General features: G+C 29.4%; 1 protein-coding gene across 1 annotated transcript; it reads left to right on the top strand.

Moving 5' to 3' along the window:
- Positions 1 to 486: 486 nt before the first annotated feature.
- Positions 487 to 1,001, top strand: LOC102660419 (uncharacterized protein At4g14450, chloroplastic). The gene has a single exon (XM_006605700.4). The coding sequence runs from the start codon at positions 589 to 591 to the stop codon at positions 877 to 879; it is 291 nt and encodes a 96-aa protein (XP_006605763.2). The 5' UTR covers positions 487 to 588; the 3' UTR covers positions 880 to 1,001.
- Positions 1,002 to 23,499: the final 22,498 nt, after the last annotated feature.

Raw genomic sequence — 23,499 nt, 5'->3', positions numbered from 1 at the left:
TCTCATTAATTAACTTTTTTAATTGAGATGGGAGGAGATACATTCTTACATTTTTCTGTTTTGTTCCTATATGTTTTAAATAAAATATATTTTAATCATTTATGTTTGTAATGTTACTTAAAATGGTCTTTCTGTTTTTTATTTTATTTTAAAATAATGAATGTTTTTACGTGATGCAAGGACCATTGGTTCACACAAGAGCAAAAGATTTAGTTTTTAACACAAAATTTAAATTAAAAATTCCACTTAAAAATTAACACATAGTTTGTTAATACTTTGATTTTCCTAACTAGCAGTTGGTAAAACAAAAAAAGAGTTTTATTAACAAAATATATTTAGAGATATGCTGGGGAAAAATAATCTAAGCCTCGGTCACCGTGTATAATGATAATCCGAGCCGAGCCGAGCCGCATTAATCATTTCAGTTTAAGATTCCAAACGTGTGCACCACCGCACGCCCCTCTATTTATACCCCTTAACCTCAACTCCCACCCACCGTATTTCACTTTTCAGTTTTCTCTCTCACACACATTAAAACACTTCTCTTACTTTCTCTCTCTTCGTCGTCGATATCACGCGCCGCCGCACATGGCCGAATCTCACAGCAGAACCCGCCCCTCCCGCCGGAAGCCCAGCCGCCTTCAGAGCCGCGCCCCGTCGTCACTCCAGATAAACCGCGCCCTCGAGTGGAACGTTGCGATCCCGCTGCTGTCCCCGCTGGCCTCGTCGCCGCCGCCGCTCCCTCTGCCGCCGCAGAAGGAGGATCCGCCGCAACAACAACGGCCGACGGAAAAAGTGGTCTTCAAAAAGTGGCAGCACCCCGCGGCGCCGTTCTGCTACGAACCACCTTCGCTGGTTCCTCCCTTCGTTAACGTGTAAATAAATAAAAATGAAGAAAAATTATGAATATTTCTTCTAACATCTTTTCATTTTCACTTTTTTTGTACACATATATACCCTCATCGTAAGTAATAAGAGTAAGAACCAGTAATTTTTTTCTTTTTCTTTATTTTTGGTTTAAATTACTTAATATAGGAGGGTTTAATTCGCGCGTGTGTGTGAGTCACTGATTCGTTTTGCAGGGATTTTGATTCAATCCAACGTTTTATTTCATGTATAAACGAACTTCATTTCAAAGGTTGCAATGAATTTATGGAAATCATATGTATATATATGATGGTGGTCTTTTTCTAATTAAAAAGTAAGAAAAAAAATTATATGCTTGTAACTTGGAAGTATGAAGTAATGAAATTGGTATTTTATATGTTTATGAATTTGGGGGAAAATGTTGATGGAATCATTTCAATATTCAAGATGTATCGTGTTTGAATAAATAGTTTGACATTTGTGTCAATGAAATTGACAGGTGCTGTGTTTCCTGTTTGTTTATTATATTTTGTGTGGCATTGGGAATTTGGATGAAGTGAAAATGATTTTTTTTACGGTTTCTTTAATTATTTTTTTTTACAACTTTATGGAATAATATGTTGTCTCCTCTTACTTAAAAATTAATTTTTAGGTAAAAAATTAAATAATAAATAAGTTATTTAAATTTATTTGTTGAAATAAGTATTTATTTTAATAAAATAAATAATTTTTTTAATTTTTTTTAGTGTTTGTCTAAATTATTTCTATTTAATTTTTTTTTCTTATTTTAAAAAATAAATCTTATATTTTTTAAAAAAATATTTATATAAAAAATATTTATTTTAAAGTTACTTTTTTAAAATTTAAATAAACTCATCTAGTTTATATTGTTCGGTCTGGTTTCATGCAAGTAAATTAAGTAAATGTGTTGTTTTGTTTCAATCTTAACAAACCCAAATATCTTATCACCAAATTATTGTCCAATGTTCCAATGACTCGATAACCGTCCTTTGTAGTTCACAAAGCTCATGCTTGTAGGTGTGAGATGTTAGATCATGAACACAGTATGTTAATAACAACAATGTAAATTAAGGCCGGGTTCGCCTAAGTAGCATTTCACGCAAAACATGGATCTTGAATACAACCTGTTGTTAATAATAACATCACAAATTTGGGTGCTTGCTTCAACAATACATTTACTAGCACATCCTTTTAAACATATTTAATTAAAATATATTAAAAGTTATAAAATTAAAAAAACATAACTATTAAATATAATATGCAACCAAAAAAATTCATCATTTTCAATAAATTATAATCAATAAAATAATATGTTCAAAAAAATGTATCCTCTTACTTCTACTCATGATAAACCTAATTAAAAATAGGCTTAAAAGGCGCGCTTAAGGTACAAATACACTGATGCCATGTACTGTATATCCGACATACTTGAGCACCAAAGCCCTTCTGGGTGCTATACCGGAACTCTCGACTTGCATATATTCATTAGAGATTTATGAATTTATTGAATGTTAAATGTAATAATAATATCAGTTATTTAAGATTTAAATAGAATTTAATCTATTTATAGTATATATACATACAACAATATTTTCTAAAAGAAATATTGACCCGTGGCATTTTTTAGAGTTGTAAGCAATTAATTCTTTGTTAATTTTAATTTTAAATTAAAAATTGATTTATAATTAATGAGTATCAATTCAAATGACATAATTAGATTAAATTAATGATTAATTAGTTGATTGAAGTCAATTAATTTATAATTATACTATTCATCTAATTTTATAATAGACTGATATACTGTAAATACTAATTCTATAACATTCAAATTAAATCAATTACAAATTATGGAAAGAAAAAATTGAAAACTCTTTTTCAACCTCTAATTATTAAATAAATTGATAGGAATAAAATTACACGGTGACATATACCCTTTTAAATATCTAATTCTCACTAATTCTATAATAGGAGAAGGGATTTAGCAAATTATAATTTAATTTATTACGATAACTTTTTGTGATATTATTATAATTAAAGTAATTAATTATTATAAAACATATTGTATAATTAATGACTGCCAATTCGAATCACTAATTATTTTTATGAATTGACATCCTTGATTATATTTAAAATATTTATAAAAATTCAGAATATATAAACACAATAATTAAAATGATTGCTCTAATTGATTGATAGCAATCAAAATTTTGATAATTGTCTGTTTTTTTAAAATAATTTGGAACACTTTTACTAAAATCATTGTCACAAATCAATTTATAAGTATATCAATATCAATTAAATTGATATTACAATTAAAAAAATTTAAATTTTGGTGCAATGACTTCTTCTGTACATTTTCATTATTTTTTTTAATTCAGATTGCAGACAAAAATTCATACCATAAGTTTTGCCTCTCTTATTTTCACATTTTTTATTCCTCTTTTTCTTTCCAACTCTATGGTATGTTATCATTTTTTTATGATGTCGTTTCATTCTCCTTTGGTCCTATCTTATTTGACTGTTTTGGTGACACTAAAATCTTCGTTTCAACTAATGTACATGTTTTTTAAATAATTTTTTTGTTGAGATTCACTTATTTATCCTATCAACTATCGGTGACACCATGCACATGAGCAAAAGGAGAGAAAGATGGAATCACCATGCATTGAACAGAAAAAAGAGGGATTTCTCTAAGAAGTCTCTATCATCATACATTATTGATGGATGATAAAGACATATGTGTTTCAGATTTACTAATTAATTTCTTATATTTGCAAATTGTTCTTTCATTTTGCCTCTCTTTTTGTTATCTAATAGAAAAATGGTAGATCTATTTCTTCCTTTTAATAATTTTGTTATCAGAATTGAGTAGAAGAAAAAACAATGAAATTGTGGGGAGCTTTTCTTATTGGCTATGCAACTAAGCATTGCTTACATTTTTCTTCTTCATATTTGTCCAATGCTTCTCATTGCCAATTTATTTTAATTAATAATTTTTTTATGGTTTCATAGGGCGTTATAGAAAATCTTAGGATTTGGTTGATACATGTAAGGTGTTTGATATTTTGTACTCTCACTTGGATTTTAGGTTTTGTAGGGAAAGATGTGTCTTTTTGAAGGATATAAGGATATGCAATTGACAAACATATGTATTTCATTATGCAATCTGATTTTTTTTTTTTTTGCAACAAAATTATTTGTTGTGATATGCATAAGAGTAAAATAGTTTGAGGACTACTTGGAATATACCCAAGCTACTTTTAAAATGAATTTTTAAATTTATTTGTTTGTAATACAATGGTATGATTTTTATTCTTTATTTAAAGGCTTGAAGCAATTTGTAAAGCATTTAATCAATATATACATTCTTAAGCTTTCAAATGAGAATATAACGTTAGATATTAATTAAAGTAATTAAATTGTTTAATTACTTTAATTTGAGTTAAATGTTTTTTATTCATTTCATTATTAAGTATAATTAAATTATTTTAATTAATAATAATTTTTAATTAACTTTAATATTTAAATTATGGTAATTTAATTTCTTTAACTTAAAGCAAATACAATAATTTGATTTCTTCTATGAACTTTAATTTGTATCATCTACTCTTAAAGAGAGAAATATTTATGTTCATCTCATAAACTCAGCTGTAATCAAGTGACTTTTTGTCTCTTGGATTATGAGAGTATTGAATACAAGGGTAAGAGATCCCAAAGCGTGTTCAAAGACTGTAAAGGATTTACAGAGATAGTCGAAAATCTCAAGTGAGTTGCTTAAGGACTAGAAGTAGGAACGGGAAAAGGCCGAACCAGTATAAATTGAGTTTGCATTTCTCTCTTTCCTTATCTCAGTTATTTTATTGCAGTTTACTTTGTCAGTTAAAAGAACATTATTAAATTGATTGTTTCTTCTTCTTTTGCATTCTGAGCCTATCATATATCATTTAAAAGGGGGGTTAAAATTTGTTAGTGGAAAAATTTTGAAACTTAATTCACCCCTCCCCCCATAAGTTATTGAGATCACTTGTCCAACAAGTGATATCAGAGCAAAATTTTTGTCTAAAGTTTAAAAACTTCAAGAATAATTATGGTCTCATCTAACTTTTCATTTCTTGAGGGAAATTCTATTAATAGGCCTCTTATTTTCAATGGTGAGGGTTATCACTATTGGAAAACCCGTATTCAGATCTCTATAGAAAAACCTAGAGAACAATGGAATGAAGATGAAAGAAGAAGGGTTCAGTATAATTTAAAAGCCAAGAATATAATTACTTTTGTATTAGGCATGGATGAGTATTTTAGAGTTTCAAATTGTAAAATTGCAAAAGAAATGTGGGATACATTACAAGTTACACATGAAGGCACAACTGATGTTAAGAGATCTAGAATAAACACTCTTACACATGAATATGAACTATTTAGAATGAATCAAAATGAGACCATACAAGATATGCAAAAGATATTTACACATATAGTTAATCATCTTGCATCATTTGAAAAAATATTTCCTAATGAAGATCTCATTAACAAAGTGTTGAGATGTTTAAGCAAGACAATGACAACCAAAAGTAACAGCAATTACAGAATCAAAAGATCTCACCAACATGTCTCTTGCCACTCTCTTTGGGAAACTTCAAGAATATGAAATGGAACTTATGAAACTCTATCAACATGAAGAGAATGACAAAAAGAAGAAAGAAATTACACTCAAAGCCTCATCTTCTTCTATTCATGAGGAAAATGACAGAGAAGACTCAAATGAAAAGAACTTAGAAGAAGATGATGATTTTAGTCTCTTTCTAAAGAGATTCAATAAATTCATGAGGAACAAAGGAAATCAAAGGAGATCGAACTTCAATCCAAAGAAGAAAGGAGAAGATTCCTCCTTAGTTCCAAAATGCTATGAATGCGATCAACCTGTGCACCTGAGATTTGATTGTCCTATCTTTAAAAGAAGAATGGAAAAATCTGACAAGAAAACTTTTAAAAATAAGAAAGAAAAAAAATCATATATCACTTGGGAAGATAATGACATGGATTCATCAAGTGATTCAGAAAATGAACTCATAAATCTAAGCCTCATGGCCAAAGATTATGAAAGCAAAGAAGAGGTAACATCTTCCAACTGTGATTTATCTATTTCTTTTGATGAACTTCAAGATGCATTCAATGACTTGCATAAAGAATCTGTCAAACTTGCCAAATTAGTTTCATTTTCTAAGAAAAATATTTCAAATTTAGAAAAAGAAATTTTGAAATTAAATGTAGAGTTAGAAAATCTTAAATCTAAAGTTAAAACATTAAAATCAATAGATAAAAACCAATCTTTTACAAAATGCTTAATACAAGAAAACAATAAAGCATCTCATTCATGTGAATGTTATGATAAATTTAAAGAATAAATTGTAGGTTTAAAAATTGCTCTTGCCAAATTTACTCTTGGTAAAAATAATTTAGATATTATATTAGGCATACAATGATGTGTTTTTGATGAGGCTAGATTAGGATATAATCTTGAAAATCAACAAAAGATGTACAAAAATTTCTTTACCACCACTCAAAGGGCTAGTTCTCCCTTCTTAACATGCTTTTAGTGTGGTAAGAAAGGTCATAGTGCATCAACATATTATATTAGAAAGAATGGTAGTAGCATTGGAAAAATGGTATGGGTTCCAAAAGGATCTTTAGTCAACACCAACATCCAAGAACCCAAGAAAATTTGGGTACCAAAATTAAAATATGATTATATGAATGAAGGACTCCTTGAAGCAAAGTTGATACATTAATAGCGGTTGCTCCAAACACATGATGGGAGATGCATGGAAGTTTATTCATATTTCTTCCAAAAATAGTGGACATGTGACCTTTGGAGACAACAACAAAGGTAAAATTCTTGGAGTTGGAAACATAGGTATGAATCTGATAACTGCTAAATATGAGTTATTTTTTATAATAAAAATATATTGAAAATATCTTTAAAAATATTTATTTAACAGTTATTTTTGGCCTAAATATTAGGAATTGATATTTTTCTTATTTATGGCTTGCAGATATGAAAAGAAGGGATTAAAAGCAAAAAAAAAAAAATCCAGAAAATATCAAAAATATTAATAAGGAAGATTTTTTGGCATCAGGCCCAGGTCCACTCTAGCAACTATAGAAAGGGAGTCAAGCCCAAGTCCACTCCAGGAGCTATAAAAATGAAGTCAAGCCAAGGAGAAAAGACACACCGAGTCTCAGAGCACTCTAATACACATCTAAAGCCTGAGAACTCTCCCTTAGAGAATTCTTTCTTCTCTTTCATTATTTTCTATTCCCTTTTCCCATCCCTTCTCCTCCAGTTCCTATATCCCTTTTTAAGTGTAAGGTCCCTTATAGCTATGAGAGGCTAAACCCTTAGTTAGGGTCTGACAGGCCTAAAAAGCCAAAAGATGTATTGTACACTTCATATTTATTAATGCAAACAAATGTTTTCTTTCCTATTATCCTTTCTTACTTTTAATTTCATGCATCATTCATCCTTGCATCATCTTTGGGGGTTAGGTGCTCAACAGAGGATAATCCCTATTAGAAATACAAGGAAGGTCTTGCATGCATCTGTTTTAGGAATAGTCGTTCGACAAAGGGTAATTTCTAATAGAACTAAAAGAAAGGGGTATCTTAATAAAATCATTGCTAGACATAGAGTGATTGCATTATGCCCATGCATCAAAGCAAACATCTAGAATTAGAACTTCATGCATCTTATCTGTTAATTCTTTGCAAAGACATTTGGGAGATAGGTAGGTAATGTAACGACCCGCCTCGTTGCTATGATATCACCATTCTAAACCATGAGAATTTCAATTTTTTAAATAAAAACTCCGTTAATTTGTTTATGAAAAATGAAAGTAATTTCTTTTCTCGATATACATTCACCAAACAACACACCATTACTTAAGTGAATATATATATATATATATATATATATATATATATATATATATATATATATATATAGTAACTCAGTACACATCATTCACATAATGGAAAGTAAATTTGTTCGTACATATATTTAAATTTGTGATTTACATCTTCAATTCAACAAAAAGAATTATGGAACCAACTGTGGAGGAGTTGATTAACAAAACACAACTTTCTCCCAAAATAATCCAACGTCATCACGTTGGCTCGGCGGCTTTACAAAAGAATCTCAATTCTTGTACTCTACTGCTGTCATTTTGCTCCCACGAACAAAGGTTCGCGATCATCACAGGTACCAACCACACGGTACAAAAATTGCGAGGGGTGAGTTTATTATAAAAGAAATTAATACAAAATCAAATGACCACAATTAGTAAGAAAACATTAACAAATATCATAAGCTTACACAAACATTCATTAGTTCAACACACACTCAACAAATAGTTATCATCCGTCCATAGTTCCAATCAATCATGCTAAGTATGATGCATGCACCTGACCTAAACTCTCAAATGCAATATGGTACCATCCCCAAGGAAATAGCCTAAACATGTCCACACGACACTCTCACTTAGGAAAACTAGGCAGTAAGTGTTGAGGTCACCCTGTCATGCACAAGCAACTCCCCCCTCATGGTGATCAACCTGAGTCTCAAGGGAGTTCCAAACCAAGTGACATGCCTCTAAGTACAAGCATTTCTCCTCATGAGAAACTACAAGTACTTACTAACAAAGTTTATACTATTTCCATATCATATGAAGTATGAAACATGGGCACCATCAATGCATTGACTATGGATAATTAAAGATTCTAAGCCATCCCCCTCTGAAGATGCTTAAAACTCTTTAACCACTCTATTTCTCCCACCAAGGATATCCAACAAGGTCACTGCACCCCCCATGTATATACACAACATACATCATCATAATGACATTTTCAACATCATCAACATCTCATCTCAATATCATTATCTACATCAACATTGCCTCATCTCATTTCAATGACATTATTAACAACAACACATCATATCATATTAACATAATCATCAATAACAACATCAACTCATATCAACATAATCATCAATGACAACATCATCTCACATCAATTAATATCCTCAATAATAGCATCATTAGTTGTAGATGCAATTGCCTTTGGTGTTTTGATGATGATCATGATGATATGATGAAATTGATGCAAATGGGCTTTTCAAGATTAAATTCAAGATAATACTTCAAGATTACAAGTCACAACATCAAGATTATCATTAGTATATTAGGAAGGGAATTCCTAATTGAATTAGCAAAAGGTTTGGCCAAGTAATTTAAATTAAAAAGTGTTTTTCAAAGGATTTACTCTCTGGTAATCGATTACCAGAGGATGTAATCGATTACCAGTGGTCAAATATGTTTTGCAACAGCTACTAAAATTTGAATTTAAATTTTAGACTGTGTAATCGATTACACAATTTTGGTAATCGATTACCAGCAGTTAATAAACGTTTTAATTCAAATTTTAAAAGCTGTAATCGATTACACAATTCCTGTAATCGATTACCAGACAAGATTTTCAGAAAAATCTTTCTAAGAGTCACAACTTCTCAAAGGGCTTTTTCATGACCACCAATGGTCTATATATATGTGACTTATAACACGAATTTGCTCAGAGTTTTTCAGAACAAAAGTGTTTATCCTCTCAAAGAGCAAAATCATTTTATCCTCTTAAGAATTCCTTGGCCAATTCAATTGCAATTCATTAAGAAATTATTTGAGTGCTCAACCTGTAAAATCTATCTCTTTCTAGAGAGATTCATTCTTCTTCTCCTTTTAATTCTCTAAGGGATTAAGAGACCGAGGGTCTCTTGTTGTAAAGAAATTCTAGACACAAAGGAAGGATTGTCCTTGTGTGTTTAGAACTTGTAAAAGGAATTTACAAGATAGTGGAACTCTCAAGCGGGTTGCTTGGGGACTGGACGTAGGCACAAGGGTGTGGCCGAACCAGTATAAATCTGAGTTTGCACTTTCTCTTCCCTTAAACTCCTTTGTTTATTATTGCTTTATATTCATATTCAAATTGGTTTTATTTGAATTAATATTTAAGAAGTTCATTGTTAAGGGAATTTATAACTTGAATAGAAAGTGAAATAGATTTTTAATTGGGGAAGTAGTTTGGAATATCTTAATTCAACCCCCCCTTCTTAAGATATCTGAGGCCACTTGTCTAACATTAGTAAGTCGCATTCCGCATATACATACATGTATAATTCATGCCTAAGATTCACACTCCCCTAGTCTTCAGACCATACAAGTCTAATAGAAACAATAATCTTATTCATCAATGATAGATATATCACATCCCATTAGTCAAAAACATTATTTTCTTGAAAACCATCATGCAACAGGGACAAACATACATCCCCATAGTTAGGTTCCCTGACCCCAACTATGGTATTAAAAATGGTAAACGATAATAAACCCCCTTCACCTATCATGAGCTCTCCATCAGTTCCTTTTTGCATTGCTCAGAGGTCTCTCTCGTTCACGCTCGTCAGTCCAAACGCAAGGTTCTATATACCAAATTCATGGAAATTTAGTATAGATTTCAAAAACAAGGTTAATAACCATATTCAGAGTCAAATACCCCTGTCAAAACATAAAGGGCTGAGGGGTGTTTCAAATTCCACTAAAAGGAGACATCATTTTAAAATTTTGATCATGCCAATGTGACCGGAGTTCAGTGAAGGTCACGAAAATAACATCAATGTTATAAAAAGATAACTTTTACAATGTCTCATTTTCAATGGTTTTTCAAAGGAAGTGTAAAAACATCCTATTATAGTACCCAAAACACAAGAGACACTAAAAGAAACTCAAACTAACTAGGAGAAAGGCTTAGAAGTCAAGATTACCTCAGAGAAGCTACAAAAAGAAGGATTGAGGGAGTTTTCTCCACCGAATCCTTGAGGAGGATTCTGAGAATTCCGCTCCGATTACAATGTTCTTCTTGGTGTAGAGGTTCGGCGGCAAGCAACGACAACTTGTGGTGGCCACCGGTGGTTGTGGGTGGTGGAGAAGAATGTGTTAGGGTTTGGGTGGGCGTTTGGAGTGGAGGAGAGTGAAAAATTATATTTTTCACGCTGAAGAACGTATTTATAATCTGCAGATCTCGCTTAGCAAGCTCGTCTCGCTAAGTGAGAGTATACAATTCGCGCTTAGTGCAACAATTCACACTTAGCGCAACTCCCTTTGCACTAAGTCTCGCTCAGCGCGCTAATTCTCGCTCAATGCAATTCCCTCTCGGGTTGGAATTGCGCTTCGTGCGCCCTTTGTGCTTAGAGAGACATAAAAAGTTGTTATTTTCAAAATACCAATGGTCAGGCTGTGGAGAATTGTCTTAGAAATCTCCAGTCAAAATTTGAAGACGATCCAACGGTTAAAAAAAATCCAAGATCACGATTTTACTGAAATAGGTTTAGGTAAAATTTGAAATCTCATACTTTCAACTTAGCTCAACAAAACTCCACATAACTCAACATCGACATCAAGAAATTCACACATGACTAATTCAAGTCATAACTCAACTCATTCAAGTCAACCATATAGTCAAATAATACGATAAATACAATTAAACATCGATTTATAATTAGTAATATTTCAGGGTGTTACAAGTAAGATAGACTTGTCATCATGAGACATCAGGGGTAAGTATTCTAATAGATGTGGGTAGGAAAATTTCACCTAATTGATAGAGAAAAATCTCAAATAATACATCTTAAACAAATAAGACACGCTAGGTCCTAACATTCCCATCTCGTTGAATTCCCTACTATTTCTTTTTGTTTTCTATTAATAGTTATTATTCTATACCTTGTTCTTTTAAATTTATCTTTTATATCTCATCTTATCTCTTTCTCTTATAAATTAGAAATTGTCTAACACAAGTACAAAACAAAGTCCTTGTGGAAATCGGCACTTGGACTTCCGAGTCTTTATTACTTGGACATTTGGTACACATGCCAACGAGTTAACAGAATCCCTCTACCTCCATAGAAAATGTTTTACTTGTTGATGGTCTTAAGCATAGTTTATTAAGTATTCATCAATTATATGATAAAGGCTTTTTGGTATCATTTTATTCTCATAATTGTTTTTGATGAGACTAACTCTATTAGGCCAAGAAATGGTACTTTGAACGGTATGGCATGCTCTGCTCTATTAATTCATTATAAATTACTGAATGCTTTTCTTCTCTCTGCTCATGTTTTATTTTTATGTTGACAAAGGGGGAGAGATAGATAAGACAATAAGGGGAATTATCTATTTTTTTTGCAAAAGTATTTATCATATAAGCAATCATTGTAAAATCAAGGGGGAGTGAGCGATACACATGGATATTCCTTTTACTCATAACCTACAGATGGTTGTCATCATAAAAAAGGAGGAAAATGTGAATGTATATCATGCAAGTTTTGATGATGCCAAAGTATTACCTAAAGATGGTTGTCATCATAAAAAAGGGGGAGAATGTGAATGCATATCATGCAGGTTTTGATGATGCCAAAAAGGTTATTTGATGAGCATGGATTGAATCAGGTCAAAAGAACAAGATAAAATAAATCTAAGATAAGAACTTGGTAAATTTGTTTAAAGAATCTCAATTTGATTACTTTAGTTTGGCCTCAACATCTTTAGTATCAAACACTCTTTTATCAAAGGCTAAATCAGTTCAAAAAGATATTTTTGAACTGGTAATCGATTACCAGATTGTGTAATCAATTACCCAAGAGTTTGTGAAGATATTTTTGACTAACGGCACAAAGCTGTTTGAATTTTGATCTGTGTAATCGATTACCAGTGAAGAGATTTCAAAAAAACCTTTGAAAAGTCATGACTTTTCAGAAATATAATTGTGTAATCGATTACCAGTGAGAAAACTTCATAAAAGCTTTTTGAAAAGACACATCTTTTCAAACCATTTTAAATTAAAAGGCACACAATGAGCCTATATATATGTGTGCCTGGCTTCGAAAAGTACACAAGATTGAGAGAGTTTCAAAGAGAACTTAATTGTCAAATCCTCTCTAAACAACTCTTGGCCAAATTCTTACAAATCTATTAAGAATTCTTTTAGGAACTTCAATTTGTATCATATACTCTAAAGGAGAGAAATCTTTCTGTTCATCTCATAAACTCAGTAGTAATCAAGAGACTGTTTGTCTTTTGGATTGTGAGAATATTGAACATAAGGGTGATAGATCCTAAAGTGTGTTCGAAGACTATAAAAGATTTACAGAGATAGTGGAAAATCTCAAGTAGGTTGCTTGAGAACTGGACGTAGGCATGAGAAGTGACTGAACCAGTATAAATTGAGTTTGCATTTCTCTCTTTCCTTATATCAGTTATTTTATTGCAGTTTACTTTGTCAGTTAAAAGAGCATATTATTAAATTGATTGCTTCTTCTTCTTCTGCATTCTAAACCTATTATATATCATTTAAAATAGGGTTAAAATTTATTAGTAGAAAATTTTTGAAACTTAATTCACCACCTTATTAAGGCCACTTGTCCAACACGAAATAGTACGTTATAAAATTTAACACATAATATAAAATATTAATCATAATTTTAAATTTTTTTAATTTTCTCTCATGTTTTATTTAATTATAATAATTAATCAAATCTTGAACCAACTATTTATATTTCAAATTAGTAATTAATAATTTAAAATTTATTATACTATACATTATTAATATCTAACAAAAAATTGTTATTATATTTATTTCATGATTATTAATTCAAATTTTAACATATTAAAAATTTCAAATATTTACAACATTGTTCACAAACAACTTATATATTTTAAGTTTTAATTTACATATTAAAAAAGTTGTTTCATAAAAATATTTTGTTAAATCTATTTTTTTAAGTGGAAACTACCACTTTAGATTGATCGAAATATTTTACAATAATTTAATTAATACCTTTTATAACAAGTAATTATTTTTTATTTCTCTAATTTGTTATATTTTAAAAATCACAATCTACTAGATATAATCAACTATATATACAACGGTTATTAATTATTAATAATTAAAAATGTTATACTTTATAATCTTTGATAATAAAAAAGAATTTAATTTTAAATATTTCAAATATAAATTTAAGAAAATATTTATTATTTAAAATATTTTATAGTAATATTCATGTTCATAAATAATGTTTACCTATATATGACATAAGTCATACCCTCTAATTTTAATACACTAAAGATTTTTACATCGTTAAATAATTACTCATCTATAATTCATAAATAACTATTATTAAAAATAATATATAACTTTCAATTTGATGACAATTTATGGTTGATTGGTAATACAAAAATGTGTTCAAATTAACTTCTTAAACAATGAATCTGACTATTGTGAATATACATAAAGAACGGTTTGAGCATTTTCTTTTGGCAAATTGCTAACTCATTCCAAACACTCGTCCTTGGAATTGGTGTGGTTGTGTATGCACCATGACACAAAATCTTTGCTATCATTAATAGTCATTTTCTCATTACAAATGATTAGCAACACAAATAGGACCACTTTTTGATAGGCATGTAAGCATATATAAACACCTATTTTAATTTAGGTTTAATTAGTCGTTTGCTTTTTATAATTTTATTATTTTTATATTTTAATCTTTTATAGTTTTAAAATAATTTTTTTAGTCCTTATAGTTTATATTTTAATTTAAGTTTAATTAGTCATTTGTTCCCTATAGTTTCATCATTTTTATATTTTAGTTCTTATAATTTTAAAATGATTTTTTTAGTCTTTATAGTTTATATTTCCTGTAGTTTGAAAGTATTTTTTTAGTTCTTATAATTTACATTTTAATTCTTTTTTAATTCCTATAGTTTAAAAATATTCTTTTTAGTTCCTATACTTTATATTTAAATTTTCTTTTAGTTCTTATCATCAAAATATGAGTAATATTATCAATTATAATTAACTACAAAAATATTAGTAAATAATTTATAACTAATTTATTGTAATATAATTTATAATAAAAAAATAGTTGATAATTTATAACTAATTTGTAGCTAATTATTTTTATATGTTTTTTTAGTAAGAACTAAAATATAATTAAAATATAAATTATAAGGACTAAAAAGATCAATTTCAAACTATAGGGACTAAAAAAATTAAAATACAAATTATAATTATTAAAAAGATCTCTTTTAAACTATAAGGACTAAAAGAAAATTATAATATATACTATAAAAATTAAAAAAATTACTTTTAAATTATAAAAATTGGAAAATACGTATCATGAAATTATAAGAAATAAATAAAAAATTTAACTTTTAATTTATGTCACCCTATACGACATGTGTACAGAACAAGAGTGATACAAGAAGTACCGTCTACTCCACATGTGAAGGGAGGGCCCTAGTAGGACAACAAATTAATGATGCCTAGGTATTACATTACTGTCATCAGAGTCTTACAGCTAGCATAACTGGACAGGTTCTTTTGGTTTCGCTCTTTAGGTAATTTGGAGAAAATAAAATTAAGAAAACCCCTTCAATTTCATTTTATGTATAACATTCAGTTCAGATTGCTTGGATTTTTTTATTACTGCTGTGAAATGGGTGAATTTGGTTATTAGATTTACAAACAATAATAATCAGAAAACAAAACGTGATTAATTATGATTTTTAAAACAATTTTTTGCGTAAATTGTATTTTAAAAATAATTGACATGAAATCCTATGCATATACGAGCAACGGGCCAACAGTGAGTGTAAAAGTTACATACTTAGCTCTACACACGAGTCATTCAAAACATACTTTCACAATATGAAAAGAGTTTAAAGATTATATATTAATAATATAAAATAATTTCACATTATCAATTAATAATAATTTATTTTTATATGATTTTTAAGATAATTATTATAAAAATTAATAAATTTATCGTAATTAGTAAATTATAATTGAATAATAATGTAAAAATATTTTATATATGCTAACAATGCATAATAATGTAAGAACGTTGTACAAGGAAGGTGAAAAATTGACCTATTCATTTGTGCATGCCGATGAATTTAAATACAAATGTGTAACAATGACAAAAATTCTCACTATACTTGAAAAAAAGATTGTGATTTTCTTTTAAACTATATTTAACACGTCTAACTCACAGTATTACTTCTAAAATCAGTTGATGTTCTTACCGACTTTTTGAGATACTTTTCAGATCGATCTTTAACAGCAATATGATCTCTTATTCGGTATGCAAAACTCTTTTAGGCAAGGAAAATAGTACCTTCAAAATTACTCCGACACTAAAGTGTATGAGTGAATGGTTAGATTTAATTTATTATTAGAAAATGATTTACATGCAGTACAACTCTCTTATTTATAATGATAGTTTGTATGAGTAAGTAAAATAGGCATTTACCTATCTATTATGGGTTGGTGGGATAAGCAGTTACCTATGGCCGGTGAGATAGGGAGTTGAACAGTTATTCTCCACTAATATCTCATATAACTGAGCTATATATTGGTCAGTACAAGTATAAACTCATCATTAACACTTTCTTTTCTCTATTTTATTTATTGCATCATATTACTTATCATATTTATAATTTTATGTCTTTATTCTCTTTGAATGTAGAGTGTTTACTGAGATGTCTACGAACATTTTTCCTATAATTTTAGACATGCACATTAGGCTCCATTTTTATTTTATATAAATACAATTGCATAAAGACCCTTCTGTTTTTCATACATACCAATGCAATCGTCCTCTGTAGGGGTCTTGATACCATGTGCACTGCACAGCTAGGGAAAAAAATTCCTCCTTCTATTCAATGCACGTTTTTAGCATATATAGCTAACCAAACGAAGTTATGTTTCTCTCTTTATATATATATATATATATATATATATATATATATATATATATATATATATATATATATATATATATATATATATATATATATATATATATATATATATATATATATATATATATATATATATATATATTTATTTATTTATTTATTTATTTATTTATTTATTTCTTTCTTTCTTTGGGTTGTTGAGGTTATGTTTAAATTCTATAGAGGGTTTTATCTTTTAAGGGCACTTTTTGAAGATTTTTTTTACGTACTTTTAAAAGCGATAAGGTTGTGTTATTAATTTTCAATATTGGGTCTATCAATGTTGCTACTATTATTGATTTTGTCATCACCATGATAACAAATAGAGGTGGTATCAAGGAAAAAGAAAGAAAAGAATAGAAGATTCAAAATTAAGGTAATTGTTGATGTACGAAGTTCATAAAGTTGCTGTGTAGTCAAAGACAAAAAAATAGTATAGGCACCAACTTTTGAAGACACAAGTTTGTGGAGATCGATCCCATTTGAATGGCCAAGCTCATAGATTCGAAAAGAAATTAAAGAATGCAAAGGAAATATTCCGTGACTTTGTTTTCTTTTCTATTCCTAGTATTTGTCCATTTCTTTTTCCCAAGCTATACTAATTATACATTATCTACACCAATTGAACGAGTGGTTATAAATTTTTTGCTCACTTATAATTGTGCTTGGGCTTGTCGGCCGAATTATCCCATTTAGTCCTTGTTTGTAGTTTTAAATTTATGAAATCATTTTTTATATTTTCTAATGTAAAATTATTGTAAATATGTATTTCAGGTTAATTTAGATAAGCTATGTCGGGATAGACTTTTATATAAAATTTATAAAAAAATTAAAATAAGTTGATTTTTTTTTCTTTCTATAAGTTAGAATCACCTTATGTAATCGATTTTAATAAGAGCTCTTTCATCTAATTTCTTTAGAAGTTAAAGTGTATATAAACTGTAAGAGAATTTCAGTTTATTTTATTGTTTATTGGGTTATTTTGTTATACTTTTTTTAAATATATACATATATATATATATATATATATATATATGTATATATATATTTAAAAAAGAAATTTTCTTTTATTTTTTATATGCATTTATTTCAGTTTTTCAAAAAAATCAGAATTTAAAATCTAATTAAATTCAGAAGATGTTTTGAATAATTTCTCATAAATTAACTGTTTCTTTTAAACAAATAATATTTATGATTGTAAATAAATATAAACTAGCTTTATAAAAAGTCTAAAAAATAATAAATAGATTATTATAGATTAAAATAACATTTTTTTATCCGTAGGAAACGAAGACAGTGTTAGAAAATTTATAATAACTCACACTTTATTCAATCAACTAAATTAGACTCCCTTAACTATCATTTGCTTTAATCTCTAATAGATTAGCTCATTTTATTCTCTTATAAGCGAATATAGAAAAATTTATCCAAAGATAATGATTCTAAATTAATTTCACTAAATTGTAAATCAAATCAATACTTAGTCACCTAAACCATTTACCATGTTTGTAATAGCAGCTCAGATGGTTGCAATTAATTCTGAACTTTTTATCTAACATTAATTGGCTCTCATAATATCACATCATTATTACGCAACTCATATATATTTTATATTTTGCTTCAATGATAGTTTTAAAAACCTTATATGATGCCCCTTCTTAAATGATCTTTAAATGGTAGGAAAATATTTTTTTTACTCATAAGCACTCATTACTAATAGAAGCAATCAAAGTTTAATTTTGAATACCAGTGATCAATAAAAATTAAGCAATATTTAAATATAAATAACTCATTAAGCAACAAGTGTTCATAATGCTCTAAGTGATATAAAAAAAAGTGTTATGTATACGGAAAAAAAATCATCTGAATGTGTTAATAATTATATAAAGATTAATAAAAAAAATAGCTTCTTTTGAGTTAATTTTATTTTTCCCCTATATTTTATCAATTTAATCGCCCCCATTTATTATTCATAAAAATTCTTGATGCGTGATATAAGTAGGGGTGGATAAACGGACCTAGGTCCATGGACTGACCCGCGGGGTTCGCGGTCCGCGCGGGTTACAGACCAATTTTTTTAAACTGTCTATGATTATATCATATTTTTGGGCCCGCCCCGCTTAACCCGCGGACTATATGGGTTTGGCCCGCGGGTTGCCCGCAACCCGCATTAAGTTTAATTTGTGTGATCCTGACTCAATTATATTAGGTTTGATTTCCTCTTTTTCACTTTAAACTTTTTTTTTAAAAAATAACATATAAAGAAATATATTAGATAAGATAAAGATATAAAGATAAAAATAAAAGATTTAAATTAAAAGATGATAAAGATAAAAAATATAAGATAAGAAAAATAAAAGATAACAAAAATAGAAAATTAAGATAAAAAAGATAAGTGATAACTTGCTAAAAATTTTCTTTTTTGATATTTTCTCGATCTTTTTTTCTTTTAATTTATCATTTTCATATCTGAAAGTTATAAATAATAAAAATATCAATTCTTATCATTTAAGGCAAAAATAATTGTTAAATACATATTTTTAAAGATATTTCAATATATTTTTATTATAAAAAATAGCTCATATCATATTTAGTAGTTGTAACAGGCTAAGAACATTTTTTCTCCTCGCATGTGCTTAACAAATATCGAACTAGGCTTCTTGTTGACAATATATACTAAAAATTGGTTACTAGTATTTGATATGCAGGATAAATAATATGTAATAATTATTGTCTTTTAATCACTTAACTTGATTTTATTTTAATATTTATTATTATTTCGAGTTTTAGGAAAAGAAGATGAAGATATGGAGATGGAGAAGACTCAAGCTACTTCAAATATGAAATCATTTGTTGTTGGAGATGTTTAAATTTCATATTTTAGATTTATTGTTTGGATTTTCTTTTGTTAAGACATTATTTATTTTATTGATGTAATTGACTAATTATTGAGATTTTATTTACATTTGTATTGAACTTAATTTGATTGTATTATATTTTTTTATTAAAATTAATTATTTTTTAAAACTAGGCCTGCGGACCGACCCGTTTGACCTGCAGGATCCGCGGGGCGGGGGCGGACCAATTTATTTAGTCCGTGTAAGAAGCGGGACAAATTGAACTGGTCTGCTACCAATGCGGGCTTATGCGGGCAGGCCTTACGCGGGGTGGGCCGGCCCGCTAACCCACCCCTAGGTATAAGCTAGAAAAATAATTTGCCTTAAGCAATCAAATGCTTTCTTGTAGTTATCCTAATAGCTTAAATATGTTTTTGGTTTATGTGAGTTAGTATTTCTTTCATTTTTAATTCTTGTAAGTTTATTTTTCAATTTTTGTCCATATAAGTTTTTTTGTTCAGTTTTAGTCTTTGTAAGTTTGTATTTTTCAATTTTAATCCATTTAAGATTCTAATTTTTTCATGTATAGTCCCCATAAGTTTGCGCTTACAGGAACCAAAATTGGAAAAACACAAACTTACATGGATTAAAAATGAGAAAAATATCTTACAAGGATCAAAATTGAAAAAACCCAAGCTTCACTACTAGAAAATGTAGATTTAACATCGCCAGATTAACATCGATTTTTTAACAAAACCAATGTTAAGTTAAACGTGGTGGCCTAATTGTAAATAATGTGTATTCCTTAACATCGGCTTTTCGAAAAACCGATGTTAATTTATTGACATTAACATCGGTTGTTGAAAAACCAATGTTAAGTTTCATTCTTTAGCATCGGTTTTTGAAGAACCGATGTTAACGTCTTTTAATTAACATCAATTTTTTATAAAACTGATGTTAACGTATGATATGTTAACATCGGTTTCTCTCAGAAAACCGATGTTAATATTAACATCATTGGGTTAACATCGGTTTATTTTTATTGAAAACCGATGTTGGACTTATATTTTAAAATATCAGAACGCGAGCCCTAATTTGCTCGCGCTCTGTTCTTGTCCATCTAATTAAACTTCTTCTTCTTCTTTGTAACTGCAAGGATCTTAGTCTTCTTCTTCTTCGCGACCGTGACAACTCGGCACCTTACCTAGGTACAGGTTTCGTGACTCTTTGTTGTCTTTAACATGTTGTATTGTTTGTTTGTTTGGGGAACTCGTGCTCACTGCAAGACGTTTGTTTGTTTGTGTTGCAAGGAGCTGGTTCGTGGAAGTCGTGCTCGCTGCAAGGATTTGGTTTGTGGAACTCATGGTCATTACTAGGGCTGTTTGGGGTGCTGACTTGGAAGTCCGTTTGGGGTGCTCACTCGTGCTCGCAAGGTGTCATTTTGAGTGAGGTAATTCAGATTGCTTTGTGTCCTTTGAATGCTTAATGGCTAGGTAGCTAGGTGTGTGTTGTAATGCATATAACACCATGGAAAATGTAACAATGCTCTGCTTTTGCTTTTACCGTTGTGTGTTCTGAGCTTTGAGGAGTCACTGTCTCACACCAATTTTTAAAACAAGTTAATAGAAATTAGAATAGTACCCACATTGTTATTTAAAACAAGTCAGTCTCACATGGGGTCTTTTTACCTAGGGTTTCATTTTGTTATTTTGTGATTTGTTTTTTATTTTGTTGTTTGATTTCATTGGTTTTGTTTTTGACTTGATTGGGTTTGCTTGATTTGTTGGTCATTATGCTTTGTTGTTGTTGGATTTTTCACTCCTCAAAGACCTAGAAGGTAAAAGCCTTATTTAATTTGTGCTTTTATTTGTATCTTGCTTTGAATGGTTTCCTTAACTTTTACATTTTAGATATGTTCTTCATTTATGTATAGGTAATAGTTCTGTTAAAAAAGCATTGTATTGAAAGTTTGTGTCAAGTATGCTTATGCTTACCTTGTCAAGTGTGATGGTGCACTACAATAATCATAACACAGGGCTCCTTAAAATCATCCTACAATTAATACTACAAAATACCTGTTTAAGTGCTTCACATAAACCAAAATAGGTAATACAATCTTCGTTATCAACCTTTGGAAAGGAAAATGCATGACTCTCAGTCAATGAAGCTCATTGTAGTAGATACTGCAAATGGTGAAATTCATTGTTAATGACAATTCTGTTCCACAGAAAAAAAAATATATGGAGAAAGATAACTACAAAATCAGAATCCTTGTGTAAAATATTGAATGTTTTGACTCACTAGGTGTCCAACTCTACTATGTTAATTCTTCACAAGTCTATTCTGGTTTTGTTGTTGATTTCATTTTCAGGCTTTCAGCTTGGTGAAGTTGTGCCTATTCTCTCAAGTCTTTACCTTTGTACTTTTTATGTCAAATAGGTTTAGATTCCAGGTGCCATGTTTTAATTTGTTATTTAGGCTCACCTTGCTGCCAACCATTTCCGTAGTTTAGTTTGTGGAACTTTGATTTTATTAGGTCAACAAAATAATTATACCATTAACTAAACATTACGGAATGATCAATGATTATTTGCTTACCTGAAGTATCAACTCAAAAATGCTGTCACGGTTTTTCTTTTCCACATCATTGAGCTTCAGCCTGACATCCTTATAGTTCACTAAAAGTGATGTGTACTCCTCCAATAGACCTATGGTTAGCTAATACAATATACAAAATAAGTAGTAGAGAACCAAATATATGGCTATTAGCTTTCCAAGATTACTTTGCATGGTTGATAGGTATGAAGGCAGAATATCATGCCTAAGTATTTTGAACTAAGAGTCCAAGCATAGATGCAGAATAAGTATTTTCAACTTAAATTGACTTAGAGTCCAAGCATAGATGGTAAATTAACTTTGTACCCTACCCACTCCATCATCAAACAGTTTAAATTTTTAATAGTTTTTGAAACACCTATTATCATGGAGATAAATATATGATACGTGGCTACAACGGTAGGGTTTGTTGTGTCCAACATAGCTGATTGTAGTGCAATTTTTGAAAATGCTTGATACCAAATCCTTTGTTTGGAAAAAAATAACAACATAAACTAAACTATAATTGAAAATCTCAATGATTCAGGGAACAAGGAGACATTTAAAATTGCCAAAACTTGCTTTACTTCATTTGATAGGGATCAAGAAAAGAAAGTTGGCTTCAAGGGCCAGGGCCTCTAGATAAGGTGAGAAAGAAGAGAAACTTGTATATTTCTATATCATTGTTCATTAGAATTGCCTTATTTATACTAATTCCTCACTAACGGAATTTTTCATTTTGTGCAACGAATATTTGTTACAGGTATTGTCTAATAGATTCTGGTTATGCTTGTACCCCTAAGGTGAAGCAGGTCCTAATTTGGCACTCTTCTATTCTAGGTGAGCCTCTTCTTTCTCTATTATTGTTTTAATACATAATGATTGAGATAAGAGGGCTTTGTGATGGCTTTCATGGATCTTCCTTCTGTTTTCACCCCTGTATTGTATGCCTGCACCTCTGTTTCTTGTTTTTTATTTACTGCTCGTTGTTCCTCATCCTTTGTATCATGATTTCTTATTAGTCATCAATATACCTAGCTTGAATAATAACATAACTAACAACCAATACCATATGCATTCTTCATATGAAAATCACACAAGATATGAGCAAAGCTATTTATGTTACTGTTAGTCGTCATTTACGACTAACTTTTGTATTGAAAAGCATTATGAAATTATGTCTTTTCCCCAATTTATAGTTCTTTTCCTAGGTTTGTACATATTTTTATGTTTATTTTATTTTTTATGCAGTAGATATTCCCTTCATTGTGAATTAA

This window comes from Glycine max, chromosome 20, assembly GCF_000004515.6.
Source record: "Glycine max cultivar Williams 82 chromosome 20, Glycine_max_v4.0, whole genome shotgun sequence".
Classification (NCBI taxonomy): domain Eukaryota; kingdom Viridiplantae; phylum Streptophyta; class Magnoliopsida; order Fabales; family Fabaceae; genus Glycine; species Glycine max.
This window is presented reverse-complemented; position numbering and strand designations above follow the sequence as displayed.

Excerpts from the sequence above, each read along its gene's own strand:
- LOC102660419 (XM_006605700.4), top strand. The coding sequence starts at position 589 with ATGGCCGAATCTCACAGCAGAACCCGCCCCTCCCGCCGGAAGCCCAGC.